General features: G+C 45.2%; 1 protein-coding gene across 1 annotated transcript in view; it reads right to left on the bottom strand.

Moving 5' to 3' along the window:
- VILL (villin like) overlaps positions 1-17,703 on the bottom strand; it is a 53,162-nt gene that overhangs the window by 26,791 nt on the left and 8,668 nt on the right. The window contains exons 2-4 of the mRNA XM_081834264.1: positions 8,547-8,626; positions 4,513-4,587; positions 1,052-1,248 (exon numbers count right to left, since the gene is read on the bottom strand). Coding sequence (XP_081690390.1) covers positions 1,052-1,248; positions 4,513-4,587; positions 8,547-8,624 — 350 coding nt within the window. The 5' untranslated portion in view covers positions 8,625-8,626. The remainder of the gene's footprint in view (positions 1-1,051; positions 1,249-4,512; positions 4,588-8,546; positions 8,627-17,703) is intronic.

Raw genomic sequence — 17,703 nt, 5'->3', positions numbered from 1 at the left:
CTCTTTCACATCTGGTGGGAGGGTGTTCCACAGGGTGGGCGCCACTACCGAGAAGGCCCTCTGCCTGGTTCCCTGTAACTTAGCTTCTCGCAATGAAGGAACTGCCAGAAGGCCCTCGGCGCTGGACCTCAGTGTCCGGGCAGAACAATGGGGGTGGAAATGCTCCTTCAGGTATACTGGACCAAGGCCGTTTAGGGCTTGAAAGGTCAGCACCAACACTTTGATTTGTGCTTGGAAACGTACTGGGAGCCAGTGTAGGTCTTTCAGTACCAGTGTTATATGGTCTTGGCAGCCGCTCTCAGTCACCAGTTAGCTGCCGCATTCTGGATTAGTTGTAGTTTCCGGGTCACCTTCAAAGGTAGCCCCACATAGAGCACATTGCAGTAGTCCAAGCGAGACACAGGGAACCTGTGGTGTTCCAGATGTGGCTGAACTACAACTCCCAGCAGCCCCAGCAAGCATGGCCAATGACCTGGATGGGGTGGGGAGTTATAGTTCAGCAACATCTGGAGGGCCAAAGGTTCCCCAAACCTGCTGTGGGAGAACAGCAGGCTCCTCCAAGAGGTGAGCCTCGGTTCTACACTGTGTGCTGTCGTTAGAATCTTGCCTTTTAAAAATAAAAATTAAAGTTACTAGTCCTTATTGTTGCTCATAGGACTTTTGAATATGGGAATAGTGCAAGAGAAGAAGAGAAGAAGAGTTTGGACTTGATATCCCGCTTTATCACTACCCAAAGGAGTCTCAAAGCGGCTAACATTCTCCTTTCCCTTCCTCCCCCACAACAAACACTCTGTGAGGTGAGCGAGGCTGAGAGACTTCAGAGAAGTGTGACTAGCCCAAGGTCACCCAGCAGCTGCATGTGGAGGAGCGGGGAAGCGAACCCAGTTCACCAGATTACGAGTCTATCACTCTTAACCACTACACCACACTGGCTCTTTTTTTAAACAAGAGGTTTAAAAAGGAGACAGCCTGTTGCCTGATTCTATCCGTTTTCCCCACAGGACCCCCATTGAAATGAAGTGGGTTCCCCAAGCCTTTCCCCAGCACTCACATGATGCCGTTCTTGAAATAACTTTTAAAGGCTGCCGACTCGTGTCCCTGCACTTCTCTGTGCTGGACGGGGTTCCCGCCAAGTAGGTCATCCAGCTGAGTCACATAGAAAGCAGCCGCGCCTTGTTCGTCCTGGGAGGAATCGCGCCCAATCCAGTAGTGCAGGTCCGTGGCGAATCCGGAACGTGTCTTTGTGTTCTGCGATGGAATAAATGGAATTACAGAGGGCATAAGTCCATTTCTTGGATCAGAATGTCAGCAGTTCGAATCCCTGCGACGGGGATCAGAATGTCAGCAGTTCGAATCCCTGCGACGGGGTGAGCTCCCGTTGCTCGGTTCCTGCTCCTGCCAACCTAGCAGTTCGAAAGCACATCAAAGTGCAAGTAGATAAATAGGTACCGCTCCGGCGGGAAGGTAAACGGCGTTTCCGTGTGCTGCTCTGGTTCGCCGGAAGCGGCTTAGTAATGCTGGCCACATGACTGTACGCCGGCTCCCTCGGCCAATAAAGCGAGATGAGTGCCGCAACCCCAGAGTCGGCCACGACTGGACCTAATGGTCAGGCGTCCCTTTACCTCCATTTCAGTTCTCCCAGTTTCTCATTTTCCCAGTTTTAAATTCAGTTTTCCACATTTTTACAGGAACCTTTGATTATTATTATTTAAAAACACACACCCAAATCTTCCTGAAAATTCTTGAGCATTTTGGTGCAAATTCCTCCCCGATAAACACATTTGGGTCTGCTGTTCTGCCTGGCGCATGCATTTTTTTGCAAGCGCTTTCTCCTAACGCAGCACATTTCCGTATGTTGTTTTCACGCATATTTTCATCTTTACACACGCTTCCCCTTAATATATGCATTTTTGTAAACACTGGCTGGAAGAACAGCACCGCAAAATTCACGTCGCTGAGAATTTTGAAGGCTGCCTTCAATTTTCACGTTGCTTCGGGAGATGAGAATGCAATAGATTCGTCTCTGAAGGGAAACTGAGTCAAACTTCTCTCGCCCTCCCATCCCTAGCTGACACAGAAATGAGTAGAAAGCAAATCTCATTTAGCAATAAAATACCGAAGGTGGTTATGAGAGAAGTTTTGAGGTGATCAGAGGCCAGAGTTCCATGTGAAGTGGAATTGAGTGCTAAACCCACTTTGAGAACTGTAGGTTGTTTGGGTCCCCTAACAACCCTCAGCACCCTCAGCGAACTACAGTTCCCAGAACTCTTCTGGGGGGGGCACCATAACTGTTTAAAATGCCATCATGCATGAAGAAGATTGGATAAAAATAAGGATTATTTGAATAAATATTGTAATATAAATAATTAGAAGTCACTTGAAAGTACCAAATAGGCCTAGGATTAAATTAGGATTTGATCGTAAGTAAGTCAGAGTTAGAATAGTAAGAAATGAGAATAAGATAGTTAATTGCTGGAATTAATCTTAGTTAAGAATGTTATTGCAGAGCTGTTACATGCAGATATAATGAAATTCAGAAGGGAGGGATCTGAGGAAGTCAATTAACAATGTAAGAGAAATTGGGTTTTTTTAAGGGATAGGCGTTTAAGATCCCATTTTGTTTTTGTTCAACATTGTATTGTGCTTTCTTTGTGTTTCCTTTTCTTTTTTCTATGTTACATTTGTTATAATTGTGGAAAATTTATTAATATTTTTTTTTTAAAAAAATATAAAATAAAATGCCATCATGCTTCTTTAAACGTAAGGTGTGAATGCGGCTACAATGAAACATAAGTGATTTGTCAAGTGAAACCCCTCCCCAGCCTGTGTATTAAAGGTGACCTCCCCGCCATGGGCGAACCACCCCCCCCCCCCGGCAGCACCCTTAAGACGGTCTTGAGAGAGAGCGGCGGAAACGCAATACATGCCCCAACATGCGCAGCAACCCATTTTCTAGCACCGTCTCGCTCTCCGACAAAGTAAACATTTGCCAAACACCTCCTCAGCGAGGTTACCATAGCGATTGGTATGGCAAGTGAGCAAATTCATGTCCAGAGGGCAAGAGGGAGGAGAGGAACACGGACAGTTTGGCCGCGAACACAGAGAAACAGAGAAGTGGAGCCTTGTTTTCTGACTATGGTGAGATCCGGAGAACTATGCAAACATGGCAAAGGTTTCCAGGGGGATCTTTTTAATTATTATTATTTTTTAATCAGCCACCAAAACACAAACAGTGAAACCCTCCAATACATTGGGTATACAATATTCAATAATATACATATACAACAACATACATATTCAATAATAGCATATTAAAATTAACCATAAGTACACTTCTATATAGGGAAGCGGGTGGCGCTGTGCGTTAAACCACTGAGCCTAGGGCTTGCTGATCAGAAGGTCGGCGGTTTGAATCCCTGCAACGGGGTGAGCTCCCGTTGCTTGGTCCCTGCTCCTGCCAACCTAGCAGTTCGAAAGCATGTCAAAGTGCATGCTCAAAGTGCATGCTTCCGGCGGGAAGGTAAACGGCGTTTTCGTGCACTGCTCTGGTTCGCCAGAAGCGGCTTAGTCATGCTGGCCATTACCTTCAGTAGCTTAAAGGTAAAGGTAAAGGGACCCCTGACCATTAGGTCCAGTCGTGGCTGACTCTGGGGTTGTAGTGCTCATCTCGCTTTATTGGCTGAGGGAGCTGGTGTACAGCTGCCGGGTTTTATATGTCCAGCTGTCCTTTGTCAACAACAACAAATTGTTGCAGTTTTTTGTGCTGAACATATGCTCTATGGTAATTTATGGACCCAGCAGGTATCTAAAGCCATTTGCACATAACAAAATATGTACAGTGGTGCCTCGCAAGACGAAATTAATCCGTTCCGCGATTCTCTTCGTCTAGCGGTTTTTTCGTCTTGCGAAGCAAGCCCATTGACAGCTTAGTGGATTAGCGCTATTAGCGGTCTAGCGGCTTTTAGCGATCAGCTGATAAGCGGCTTATCAGCGGAACAGCTGATAAGCGGCTTAGCGCTTAGGGAAAGGGCGAAAAAAACCGGGAAAAAAACCGCGGGAACTCGCAAGATTTTTTCGTCTTGCGAGGCAACCCCATAGAGAAATTCGTTTAGCGAAGCACCTCGAAAAACAGAAAACCCTTTCGTCTAGCGGGTTTTCCGTCTTGCGAGGCGTTCGTCTTGCGGGGCACCACTGTATTTAATGAAAGAAATTGTTGAACTGAAATACAATGAAGAAGTACATTAATAGTGATGGGGGGGGGCAAATGAGTGGGGCCCTAAGCTATAGCTTGTTTAGCTTATACGTAAATCCGGCACTGTGCCTGTCGCACAAACACGTAAACCCTGCAAGGTGGCTACTTTGTGCATAAAGAAGATTGGCTACCTGGTTGTGGACACGATTCTTGCATTGCAGGAGGATTAACTAGATGACCCTTGGGTCCCTTGCAACTCCACGGTTCTGTGATTGTATGATTCATTCCCACCCTATGGCACCATTAGCAGAGCTACTTACGTTTAAGATGATGTAACAGTCCCCTTCAAAAAAGCTCCCGTAGGCCTTCTCAGGAAGAGGCACCATTTTCATTTTCTAAAATAATAACAACAAACAATAGAAGCATAAAAATCCAGTTAAGAAGATATGCAGAGATAGGGTGACAAACTTCGCTGTAGGAGATTCAGTTCTACAGCCAAAAGGTGGGGAGATTGCTAAGAAAACGTTAATAAATCCACAAACAATTTATATAAAATAATGCGAACACAAGGAAGCCAACATGTTTAAATAACAGTAGCAGTTGTTGTTGTTTTTAGTGATTCATTGTGTTTTAGAATACATCAATCTCAAGCTTATGTGCAAGGACAGTTCTTTAAACCGTGTTAGTAGTTTAACTTTTGAATGCTTTAAAGTATGGCTGTAAAATTTTATGGATTTTATCGTTTTATCTTTTTGTAACCTGCTTCGAAGTCCCCCAACTACAATCAAGGGGTGTATAATTTTTGTGAAATAGATAAGCAAACCTTTCTGCAAAACCCCCTCCCTCCCTCCTTGCCAAAGTTTCCGCAAATGGAGGCTCAGCATACACATTTGGAAGATCTCACACATCCTTCTCGGCTTAATTAATCGTGAAAAGTTTTCCGCTTCACCTCTAGCACAAATTGCAAAACTGGACAAACTTGTTCGGCAGAGAAGCAGGAACTAACGATGCACTGACTTCTCCGACTTCAGCCTAGGTCACGAAAGGGTGGAGGCAGGTGTGCTTGTACATTTGGGCCTGTAAAATGGCAAGCCCAGATTCTTCCCTTTTTAAAAGCATTCTGGATTGATCTGGCAAGACTTTGGTACAGTGGGCCAAAGTTAACCAAAGACAACTTAAAGTCAAGTAGAAATTTAATCACCACAGCCTTTTAAACATAGGGAGTATTGTTTTTCGTTTGTTACTACGTTCTGCATTTTTGCCGTTTTATTTTGTAAACCGCCCTGTGATTCTCAGACGAAGGGCAGAATGGAAATGTCATGAAACAAGAAGCAAATGAAAATCCCATAGCAAATGATTCCAGAAGCAGAACAACGAGTCCTATCTTTATTTCTGGCAGAGTTCAGCTGCTTTCAACTGCTGGGTGACAGGCAGAAATCAAAAGGGTGAACCTTCACCCAAAACCTTTCCATTCCAAAGGGTGGCTGGCTATCACACCGTCATGAAAGCAAACTTGTAAGCCTGCTCCAGGGGAGCTTTTATGGGTGAGAGTTAATTTCAGTGCAATAATGTACTAAACCTAACCAACCTAGGCCAATGATTGAGGACTAGTAAATTTGCGGACTCACTTGCAAGGCTGGACATTTAAAAAAAATAAATCCATTTCAGAGATGGAGGACTGAGGTCCATCTCCAGCCACCTGTTCCTTTGGGCAGAATGTTTGCAGAATTCTTTAGAGAGCTGCTAGCCTTTACACCAAGGCACAAGGAAACCAAGACCGATGATCTGGGAAGAATGAAGTTGCTGTTCTGGGCAGCTTGGGAACAGACTCCCAGAAGGCAGCTTTCGAACCCAGAGCCAATTCACATGGAGCTCATATGCATTTCAGCCAGCACATGCCTAGGCTGTGGCCAAGCAGGAATGCTAGGGAGTGAAGCTGTCATGAAGTCCATGTTAAATGTTTCCTTATCTGGAGGTGTAAGAAAAACGTTTTTGGAAGAGCTGTAATAATATGCTCATCTTCTTTCTCACCAATAGGCAGACATCACCTTCTTGAAATCTCCAGAAGCTTGCATTCAGAAGCATTGCTCCCCCCAGTTGTAGAGGCATAGCCATCCTATAGGGTTGCCATATTTCAATAAGCGAGCTGACATCGCTTGTAACCCTACATCATGGCTAGAGGCCATGAATAGCTTTCTCCTCCGATAACATTTGGTGACCTGCGGGTTCCCCACCCCAGATTAACAAACTGTAGAGGACCAAAACAACACATTGTTCACCAGTCAGGTTAGCCTAAGGGTCACTTTTGTTGTTTAGTCAAGTCCGACTCTTCGTGACCCCATGGACCAGAGCACGCCAGGCACTCCTGTCTTCCACTGCCTCCCACAGTTTGGTCAAACTCATGTTGGTAGCTTTGAGAACACTGCCCAACCATCTCGTCCTCTGTTGTCCCCTTCTCCTTGTGCCCTCCATCTTTCCCAACATCAGGGTCTTTTCCAGGGAGTCTTCTCTTCTCATGAGGTGGCCAAAGTATTCAGGATCTGTCCTTCCAGTGAGCACTCAGGGCTGATTTCCTTCAGAATGGAGAGGTTTGATCTTCTTGCAGTCCATGGGACTCTCAAGAGTCTCCTCCAGCACCATAATTCAAAAGCATCAATTCTTCGGCGATCAGCCTTCTTTATGGTCCAGCTCTCACTTCCCTTTTGCAAAGGTACTGTTGTTGTTGTTGTTGTTGTTGCTACAGTTCATATGCTGCCCTTCACCCAAAGATGCAGTGTACAACATTAAAAACACAATACGAAACATCAACAATAAAACATAGTTGAAAACATAGTAAAAACCATATTGGCAGACAGTACAATCCTCATAATAACAGTCCTGTTTTGTATGATTACATGTGCAATCACAGTGTTTGTGTTATTCAACATGTGTGTATGAGAAATGCATCCGGAAAACAAAATGTATTGAGGAGTTTAGCTATCTGACAAGGACTCCTTCCTGCCTCTGTTCCTTCCACCTCCCTTGCTCTTGTGAACTTTTTCGATGGTGTGAGAACAGTCTTAGATGACTTGAGAACATTGGCAGGAGGTGAAACTCCACACACAGCTGCCTTAATCAGATGTGGAGGATAATGCTGGGTATCTTCTTTGATGTTGGGCATTGTTTTGAGAAAGTGAGGCATTGGCAGGGGGTGGCTATCTATAAAATCGGACGGTTTGGGCAGAGTTTCTTTGAAGCTTGTGCAGAGACTGGTTGGCCGCTGGGCCGTGCAAACTGAGGCTACCTCGGGAAGCCGCTTCTTCGCTTCTTGAGGGCTTCCAAGTGGCAGATTGAAGTAAGTGCTTAAGTGCTTGGTATGTATACAGTGGTGCCCCGCAAGACAAATGCCTCGCAAGACGAAAAACTCGCTAGACGAAAGAGTTTTCCGTTTTTGAGGTGCTTCGCAAAACGAATTTCCCTATGGGCTTGCTTCGCAAGACGAAAACGTCTTGCGAGTTCTTGCGAGTTTTCCCCCTTTCCCCCCTTTTTCTAAGCCGCTAAGCCGCTAATAGCCGTGCTTCGCAAGACGAAAAAACTGCAAGACGAAGAGACTCGCGGAACGAATTAATTTCGTCTTGCGAGGCACCACTGTATATTGCTTGCTGTTTTAGAATAAAGCCTTTCATCTTCTCACTCACTTGGGTAGTTTATATTGCTTCTGAATCTCATTTTGAAAGAACCACCTTGCCTTTGGCAAGACAGTATGTTCAGCTAATTCATGTATAATTTAACAACCCAATTAAAATGAAAAGGTGAGCTCTGCCACATGACCTTTTCATCAAGCATTTATCCTGATTTGCTTGCCCAAAGCTTACGCGGCAGTTAGACTTTACTGAGCTTTTGTTCTGATTTGTCTGTGGGGAGTACCGTATATATGACAATGAGCATTCGTCTCAATATAATAATAATAATAATAATAATAATAATAATAATAATAATATACTTATACCTGGCCCATCTGGCTGGGTTTCCCCAGCCACTCTGGGCGGCTTCCAACAAAATATTAAAATACAATGGTCCGTCAAACATTAAAAGCTTCCCTAAGCAGGGCTGCCTTCAGATGTCTTCAGATTCGCCTGTGAGGTGTTTCTACAACTTCCCATAAATCATTTGTTCATTCCACACTTCTCAGGGCATTCTCCCGTCACTTTCCTAACCGCAAAAAGCCCACACTCGGATTCACTTCAGTTGCACAAACTGATATTTCTGCTACGCGCCTGAGTCTTTCCTGCAAAATGACAGCCTGAGGAGTGTCACCCTGTGTCACCCTGCAAAAAATACAGGTGGTGTACGGAGGATGCTGGCTGTACTGTACCTCTATGGTCCATATCTGGAGGCCTGGCTTCCTCTCAATAGTGGGGAGTCCCACGTCTGCTTCAGCGTCAGCCATCATTACTGCAAAAAAAGAAAAAAGAGGAGGTGAAGGGTTTTTTTTTTAAAAAAAGTACATATTTTGATGAAATGAAAGCCAGCAAGGTGTCGTGGTTGGAGTGTTGGGCTAGGATCTGGGAGACCAGGGTTCCAAGCCCCACTTGGCCATGACACTCACTGGGTGACCTTGGGCCACTCACTGCCTCTCAGCCTAGCCTACCTCACAGGGTTGTTGTGGGGAGTAAATGAGGAGGGGGGGAAACTGTGGATGCCACCTTGAGCAACTTGGAGGGGAAAAAGGTGAGATATAAATGCAATAAAATAATTACATAAATGCATAAATGATGGGGGGAAATCCAGTTCAATTTCTTCCATTAGTGGGGGCCCATGAATAATCATAGTTTAGAGGTCCCGGTCCCTAAGGAAGTCAGATTATCCTCCACCAGGGTCAGGGCCTTCTCAGTGATGGCTCCGACCTGGTGGAATGCTCTGTCCCATGAGACCAGGGCCCGGCAGGATTTAACCTCCTTCCACAGGGCCTATAAGACAGAGCTAATCCACCTGGCTTTCAGTTTGAACTTAGCCTGATCTTTTATTCCCCTTCCTTCCCTCCCCCTCCCCTTTTTATGAAGATTACCCGCTCTGGGATCCCACAGCTAATTCTCCCCTGGCCCAAATAGGACTAACTTAGCCAGCTAGCCCTAGTGACCATCTAATGTTTATTGGATGGATTTCCCCCCTAAATTGATTTTTTAATTCTGAATTTATTGTTATTCACGTTTTATACTGTATTTTATGCTGTTTTTTGTTGCATCAAATGTTTTAAATTTGTTGTTGGATGCCCTGAAGGGCGGGGTATATATAAAAAAATATTTATTATTTATTATTTATTATTTATTATTTTAGCATCTTTTATTCAGGAATGGCAAACAGTATCATGAGCTCTGTTGCCAACATTTCAAGCAGGCAGCAGGGGGAATGATCAGCTGCCAATTGCTGCAGATCAAACTACAGTGATACCTTGGTTCCCAAACTTAATCCATTCCGGAAGTCTGTTCCAAAACATTCCCATAGAATGTGCATTCCCATAGAAAGTAATGCAAAATGGATCAATCTGTTCCAGACTTTTAAAAAGAACCCCTAAAGCAGCAATTTAACATGAATTTTACTATCTAACAAGACCATTGATCCATAAAAAGAAAGCAATAATCAATGTATTGTACTATAAAATAAATAAGACAGTATAGTAGTTGATAAAAAATAAAATAAAATTCTTACGGGCACTGATAGTCATTGTTTCGATGGGGGGCTTTTATCCATTTCTGCAGTCACACAATCAATCAGTCAGTCAGTAGCTGAACTGGGTACCACACAGTCACAAAAACAGGTCACAGTCAAATAAATAAAAAAGCCACACAAACAAAAATGCAATTTTTTTTAGCAAAAACAAAAGCTCCAAATATCACCTCTGTTTTTGTGTGAGTACGAGGGACTCAACATCCGACAGACTCAACAGGAAGCCTCTAACTAGCAGTGGGGGACTTAATTTACAAACCAAACACACTCAACAGGAAGCGGAACATGTTCAGCTTCCAAGGCAAAGTTCACAAACCGGAACACCTACTTCTGGGTTTGCAGCGTTCTTAATCCAAGTTGTTCATAAACTAAGCTGTTTTAAAAGCAAGGTACCACTGTACTGTTAAACACGCAGGAACAAGGGCCAGTTGAACACCTGACCTCCCTAATCAATACATCAAGAATGGTTTCCTAGAAGGTAATTTTTACAGCCTTCCCTTCTCCAAACTTTTGCATCCGTTTCTGATTTATTTTTTAGTCCTCTCGAAAATTTGTTAGCATTTTAATGCAAATTTCTCCTAACACACACCCTTCACATGCAATTTTCCCGATACACACATTTTTACAGTAAGCTGAAGTAAATTTCTCCCCATCCCTTTTCCCATAGGCTTTGTTTCCATGTAGAACATATACAGTGGTACCTCAGGTTAAGTACATAATTCATTCCGGAGGTCTGTACTTAACCTGAAACTGTTCTTAACCTGAAGCGCCACTTTAGCTAATGAGGCCTCCTGCTGCCGTCGTGCCGGCGGAGCACAATTTCTGTTCTCATCCTGAAGCAAAGTTCTTAATCTGAAGCACTATTTCTGGGTTAGCGGAGTCTGTAACCTGAAGCGTATGTAACCTGAAGCGTATGTAACCTGAAGCGTATGTAACCTGAGGTACCACTGTACCGTCATTGCATATGGAAGCTCCAAACCCAGATAGAATGGCTGATAGCCACCAGCGCACTGATTCTCCAAGATTTTTGTCAGCCTTTCCCAAAGCCAGCATGCAGAACAACATCCTGAAGCAAAAGGATCCGCAGCGAAGGATGAGTAGCCTTGCAAATCATTTATCCCAAACTTTTATAGTTCCAGAAAAGTCTCCAAGCTGAAATTCCTCACGGCAGACCGGAAGCATTTCAGAATAAAAAGTTGGACTCGCCTAATAGCCTTCCCCTTAAAAGCTTCTATTTTGCTTGTCGTCAAGCAAACAAACAGATAGACACACGAAACTCGGTTGCATTTCATTTTCCCATCAGCATTCTTTGCACATTTAAATTCCGCATTGATCTGAGCCTATCCTTCCTGCTTACACTGTTTCCTGGTTTTTTGTTAAGGTGTTTGAAATGACAGCCAGTAATGCTCCCATGTTCCAAACAGCATAGGCAGAAGGTCAAACCGTTTTTCTGGCATGAGCTGCAACAGGAAATAGGTAGGAGGAAGACACACTGTCTCTGAATCACTGCAAACAATTTCTGCGCTTCTCCTTCTCTATGGAATTGACATTGATCCTCATTTCAGAGGAACTAATCAACTCATCAGTCACAAGCTGTTGTGGTTTGAGGTTTCATCCACCCAGTGCTTTTTTTCTAAAAAATATATATTTAGGGTTACTCTCATTTTCCTACTCGTATTGAAATACTGCCCCTCAATGAGGCCAAACTTAGATTCACAAAATGTTTAGGGGTCTTCTTCTTCTTCTTTGGCGATCATTCGTAGCTGAGTAAGATTGTCTTCCATAAACACGGTTTTAACAATGAGTCCATAAGTGACTGTGGAGGCCAATTCTGGATCCACACCTCCTTCCACAGTGGGGACATTGGTTCCCGGGCGGGAGTTGATCACGGTGTGGATTTGCCAAGCATGCTTTCCTCTTAGCACGTTTCTCCCTTGCGCCCTGAGTTCGAGTGTCTTCAAAGCCCATGACGCCTTTGGGAAAGGCTGTTCTCCAATTGGAGTGCTTGCAGGCAAGTGTTTCCCAATTGTCAGTCAAAATGCTGCACCAACAAGTACAAAATAACCCCTCTGCACCACCACAAATCCATCTCCATGTTTAGGGGTATGTGTACCCCCCACATACCCCCAGAAAAAAGCACTGCATCCACCCACAGGAACCTGCTTTGCACCGAGTTCAAATCTGTGGACCATCCATCTCTGTACTGAATGCAACAAGGGGGCAGCAAACACAATGCCTTCCAAATGCCTCCAGCTTCCACCAGCCCCAGCCAGGCATGCCAGGTTCCGCCCCACATTTGGGGTTCCTGGTGTGTGTGTGTGTGTGTGTGTGACATCATGCACATTGCACCTGTGATGTCACATAGTGCGACATGGCCCAAAGCTGTGGGTGTGGGGGATTCCCTGGTCCTGAATGGGGTAACTGTGCCCCTGAAGGACCAGGTGCGCAGCTGTCCATGGAGGCACAGGTCAATTCTGTGTCCAGGGCAGCTGTCCACCAGCTCCATCCTATCTGCCCGCAGACTGTCTCTCCAAAATGGTGCATGCTCTAGTTACCTCTCGCTTGGACTACTGCCAAGCGCTCTATGTGGGGCTACCTTTGAAGGTGACCTGGAAACTGCAATTAATCCAGAATGCGGCAGCTAGACTGGTGACTGGTAGTGGCCGCCGGGACAACATAACACCAGTCCTAAGAGATCTGCATTGGCTCCCAGTACATTTCCAAGCACAATTCAAAGCGTTGGTGCTGACCTTTAAAGCCCTAAATGGCCTTGGTCCTGTATACCTGAAGGAGTGTCTCCACCCTCATCATTCAGCCCAGACACTGAGGTCCAGCTCTGAGGGCCTTCTGGCGGTTCCCTCATTGCGAGAAGTGAGGTTACAGGGAACCAGAGAGAGGGCCTTCTCGGTAGTGGCCCCCGCCCTGTGGAACACCCTCCCTTCAGACGTGAAGGAAATAAACCTATCCTATTTTAAAAAGATATCTGAAGGCAGCCCTGTTTAGGGAAGTTTTTAATATTTAATGCTGTATTGTTTTGAACACAAGATCGGGAGCCGACCAGAGCGGCTGGGGAAACTCAGCCAGATGGGCGGGGTATAAATAATAAATTATTATTATTATATATTATTATGCATTATGTCACATGGTGTGACGGGCCCCATTGGGCCTTGGCGTCTGACATCACATGCAAGACGCACTGGGTCGCCCAGCCGGGCACCCACAGTCAAAAGTTTTTGGGTCCCTTGGCACCCAGCTCCCCCCCCCCCGAGATGGCGCCAATGGCCCCAGCCAACATGGCCAATGGCCAGGGATGATGGGAGTTGTAGTCTGACAACATCCAGAGGGTGCCATATTGGCTGCACTTGGTCTACGCCAGGCTTCCTCAGCCTCGGCCCTTCAGATGTTTTTGGCCTACAACTCCCATGATCCCTAGGTAGCAGGACCAGTGGTCAGGGATGATGGGAATTGTAGTCTCAAAACATCTGGAGGGCCGAGGTTGAGGAAGCCTGGTCTATGCTGACTGGGAGGTGCTCTGCAGGATTTCAGACAGGATTCCTTCCTATCTCCTGCGATCTGACCTTTGTAGCTGCAAGTCAGGCTCTTCTGCATTCAAATCATACACTCCATACCATTCCTCAGATGAAAACAGGGACATTTCTCACGCCCCCCACCTCAAGTGACCCCACCTTGATCCCCTCCATTTTTCAGCAGAAGAAGAGGGGCGAATGCCACCACCGCTTCACCAATGAGACACAGCACACCCGCCCTCCACCGTCCTGAGAAAATCCCCTAACCCTGATTTTATTTTTATTTTGTCCTTTGGTAGATTTGCAGAAAAGGACACACACTAAGAAATTAATTTAAGAAAGGGGCAAGATTAGATGCGGTCACACAAAAAACACACACAGCAACATAGGGCAAATGTCAGCTTAAATGCGTGTGCGATTCTGATTCCCAGGGGGAGAGAGAGGTCAAAATGTTTCCCCTTCTTGTACAACCAAGCTGGATCCCTCAACTTCTTGTGCTGTCCTTCAGAGACTTAGGCCGCACCTGCACAGAGCATTTTAAGCAGTATCACACCACTTTAAACAGCCACACTCATACCATACACTGAAAGCACTATGATGCTGCTTTAAACCATAAAGTATTCTGGGAGTTGTAGGTAGTTACAAACTCTGGGAGTTGTCAAGAGACTCCTATTGCCCTCACAAAGCAACAATTTTCTGAGTTCCCTGGGAAGAGGGATTGACTGTTAAAACTGGTAGTTCTGTGAGGGGATTAGGGACTCTCCCGGCAACTCTGAACCAACCGCAACTCCCAAACTTGAGGAGTCTGCTGTTGTTGGACTACAATTCCCACCATCCCTGACCACTGGTCCTGCTCTCTATGGATGATGGGAGCTGTAGTCCAACAACAGCTGGAGATCCAAGATTGGGAAGCCCTGTTAAATGTATGCTGTGAATGTGGCCTTGGACAACATGAAGACACAGCCTTCCTGCCGTACTCCACAGGGAATGCCTTTTTAAATTATTTTTCCCTCTCCTCCCTATTCCAGTAAAACAGCCCCGAGCACGCTCATCGCTTTCAGTCTGCCCTATTAAAACTTGCCCTTGAGGATTAAAATTGGCCCCCAGTGATACTGCTAGAAATGTGCAGTTGGAGCCGTAGAACATTTTTGAATCTCACATCTAGTTTGACCCTGAGGTGTGGCTGGCTCTGCTTGGCTTGCTGGACACAGGATGCCAACACACCTTGCCATCTTTCTTTCTGGCTGCCCAGCCATTCACGGGACGTTAACTGTGTTGCGAGGCGCAGCCGACTTCACAGTTTTATTGTCAGGTTTCTGTCAACTAAAATCCCTGAGAATTTCCTCGGCTTAAGCCCCACCCTTCCCCACCCTCCTCTCCTAAGCTGGCTCTTTGTGCCCAGGGATACGGGGAAGAGAGTTGCCTCACATGAAAGTCACGCCTGCGATTTCAAGACGCAAGTAAACAGAGGCGAGAGGAAACTGGTCTGAGTCCGTAACCCCTCATGAAACCCAGAGCTGAGAGAGTTGTTTGCTTAAGGACTGGCTTTCCATTGAGGAGAAAGGCCTTCAGAGCTATTGTGTGGTACGGTCCTCCCTGGAGGCCATACCACTTCAGAACCAGAGGAGAAGGAGAAGCCAATTCTGAACAGTCTCCAATATAATAAAGCTCATACGTTAGGTTGTGGCCTAGTCCTCCCTTGATCCCTGAAGGGCCATAGCTCAGTGGAGGAGCTTTTGCCCTGAATGTAGGTTCAATTCCCAGCATCTCCAGGTAGGAATGTCCTCTGCTTGAGACCATGGACAGTCACTGCTAGTCAGTGTAGACGACACTGCACTGGATGGACCAATTGTTTGACTCAGTCTAAGGTAGCTTCCTATGTTCCAATAGTTTACAGTAGGATGGAGGAACCTGTGGTTCTTTAGATGTTGTTGGACTACAACTCCCATCATCCCTGGCCACTGACCATGCTGACTGGGGCTGATGGGAAGTAGAGTCTAGCAACATCTGGAGGGCCACAGGTTTCTCAACCCTGGTTTACAATACTGGTTTCAAGCATCCAGCTACTGCATCAAATAAAGTAAATGATACAGCCCCAATATTGATGGTGGTGTGGTAAAACTCTGACCCGGTTCAGATGATCTTATTTAAGCTTTATAAGCCAAGATATGAATGAGTCCTTTGCCCACAGCCCCTTTGTTCCCCCCTAAGTGGAATACCTGAATGCAATAATGAAATCTCTAACCAACCACAGTTTCCTGTTTCATCTTAACTGAGAAACCATGGTCACCAACTTCACAACAAGCCCATATCCTTAACCAGGGTTTGGAGTTGGTTTAGGATCCTGGTTTGTTTCCAGGTTCAGATAAAATGGATAACTTTGCTGAATTGTGGCTTGCAAGAAAGGGAGAGGGAAGAGGCCTCACACACAACCTAAAGGCTTGCCCATATTTCGGGTCATTAAGCCAAGATATGGTGATCTAATTACTTCTGTCTACGAAATACTTCAGGACTCTCTGCTTGTTACCTAGATTATTCCACAGATTCTGAGCATGTGAAAGTCCACACTGATGGAAACCTGTCACCCTTAACTATACTTTTTAAAAGTTAGTTTTTTTCTGTGTGCAAAATCTGGTACCAGTATTTTATTGAGGTCAATAATGTCATACCCAGCACCCAGATGAGTGGAGGTCCTGGAAATACAAATCTTGTCATTCCATACAAAGTAGGCTTTCCAGCTACTATTTAACCTTTCTCTGCTATATATCAGGAATTATGCATTTCTAAGCAGCTAGAATACTTTTGTCACTTGGGGCAGGAGAATTTCTGAATGCCCAGGTCAAAACAAAGTAAGGATTATTTTGGAAAAAGGGACAAGAAAATGGGCATATGGAAAAGTCACAAAGCAACAAGAATTTGCATTCCGTTCTGTCCAGACCAGGACATTGTCTAAGTCTAAATATATTTTGGGTGGTGGTGGGGAAGGAATTCTTCTGAATGTTCTTAAAACTGAAGAGAGAGAGAAAGAATGAAAGTCTTCCCTTCTCAACTCTCTTTTCAAGTCTCTGTAACACTAGGGAGTTGTGGTCTTTGATGGCTTGGTTTGGAACAGGCATGTTAAGAAATGGACAATTACTACACAACAACCAAAATAGGCACGTTTTTTTAACTCCCACTTCCTGGTTTCGTGGGCAGTCATTCGGGTTAAAATGACACCAGCTGGCTTCTAATTAGATTCCCCACTCACAGACAGAGAACCTTATTTCATACAATATCAAAGAGACTACAGGCACATCTATAATCATCAGTATCGGTTTGAGCAGTCAAAGGGAATAATCACTACAAGCTGAGCTCCCTTCTGAACATGTTCATATCCATCTCTGTATTTATCTGTTGCTCATTTGTTACAAATTTACGACAGGCCATTTTGTTTTTGACCAACCTGGAATTGTTAAAGTCCGGGATGGAAAACTCAGTTCCCCATCAAATGTTGTTGGACTGCAACTCCAGCTGTCCTGGTCATTTGCCAGGCTCTTGGAGTTGATGTGAGTTGTAGTCCAACAACATCTTGAGAGCGCCAAGTTGTCCACCCCAGATTAGCCAGATATGTTGGTGACTGAAGATGGGCATTGCATAAACCACATGCTCATCCACTGAACTTTGGACCTTTTCCTGTAGGCGTCCCATCATTCTTTAACCAGCCAGGCTACCAGCAGATCCCACTAGAAAAACCAGCCTTTGACCCCATGACCTTACGCTGCTCCCTCAATTAACCTTAAATGCACATTCTGGGTTTTTTCAGAACCAGATCCTCAACACAGGACTCCTGCAGGCAACCTGTTTCTCGAGAATTCTTCCTGATTTGCTTGCACAAAGCTTATGAGGCAGTTAGATTGTATTTGGTGTTTATCTGTTCTAATTCGTTTATGGGGCGAGTATATATGTGAATGAGCATTTGCCCTGATTTTGCTTGCAGGGCGTGTGTGCATTGTCCCGTTAAACATTTGTTCTTCCCACACTTTTTCATTTCAGTTCCCCCACCGCTCGCACCACAAAAGCCAATTTTTTCTCCTCCTCATGTGGATTTGTTGCAGCAGGACAACACAGCAATTTAATAGTGTGCAAAGCCGCATTTACAGGGACGCGGGTGGCGCTGTGCATTAAACCACAGAGCCTAGGACTTGCCGATCAGAAGGTCGGCGGTTCGAATCCCCGTGACGGGGTGAGCTCCCGTTGCTCGGTCCCTGCTCCTGCCAATCTAGCAGTTCAAAAGTGCAA

The sequence above is a fragment of the Podarcis erhardii genome, assembly GCF_964252035.2.
Source record: "Podarcis erhardii genome assembly, chromosome: 12".
NCBI classification, from domain to species: Eukaryota; Metazoa; Chordata; class Lepidosauria; order Squamata; family Lacertidae; genus Podarcis; species Podarcis erhardii.
This window is presented reverse-complemented; position numbering and strand designations above follow the sequence as displayed.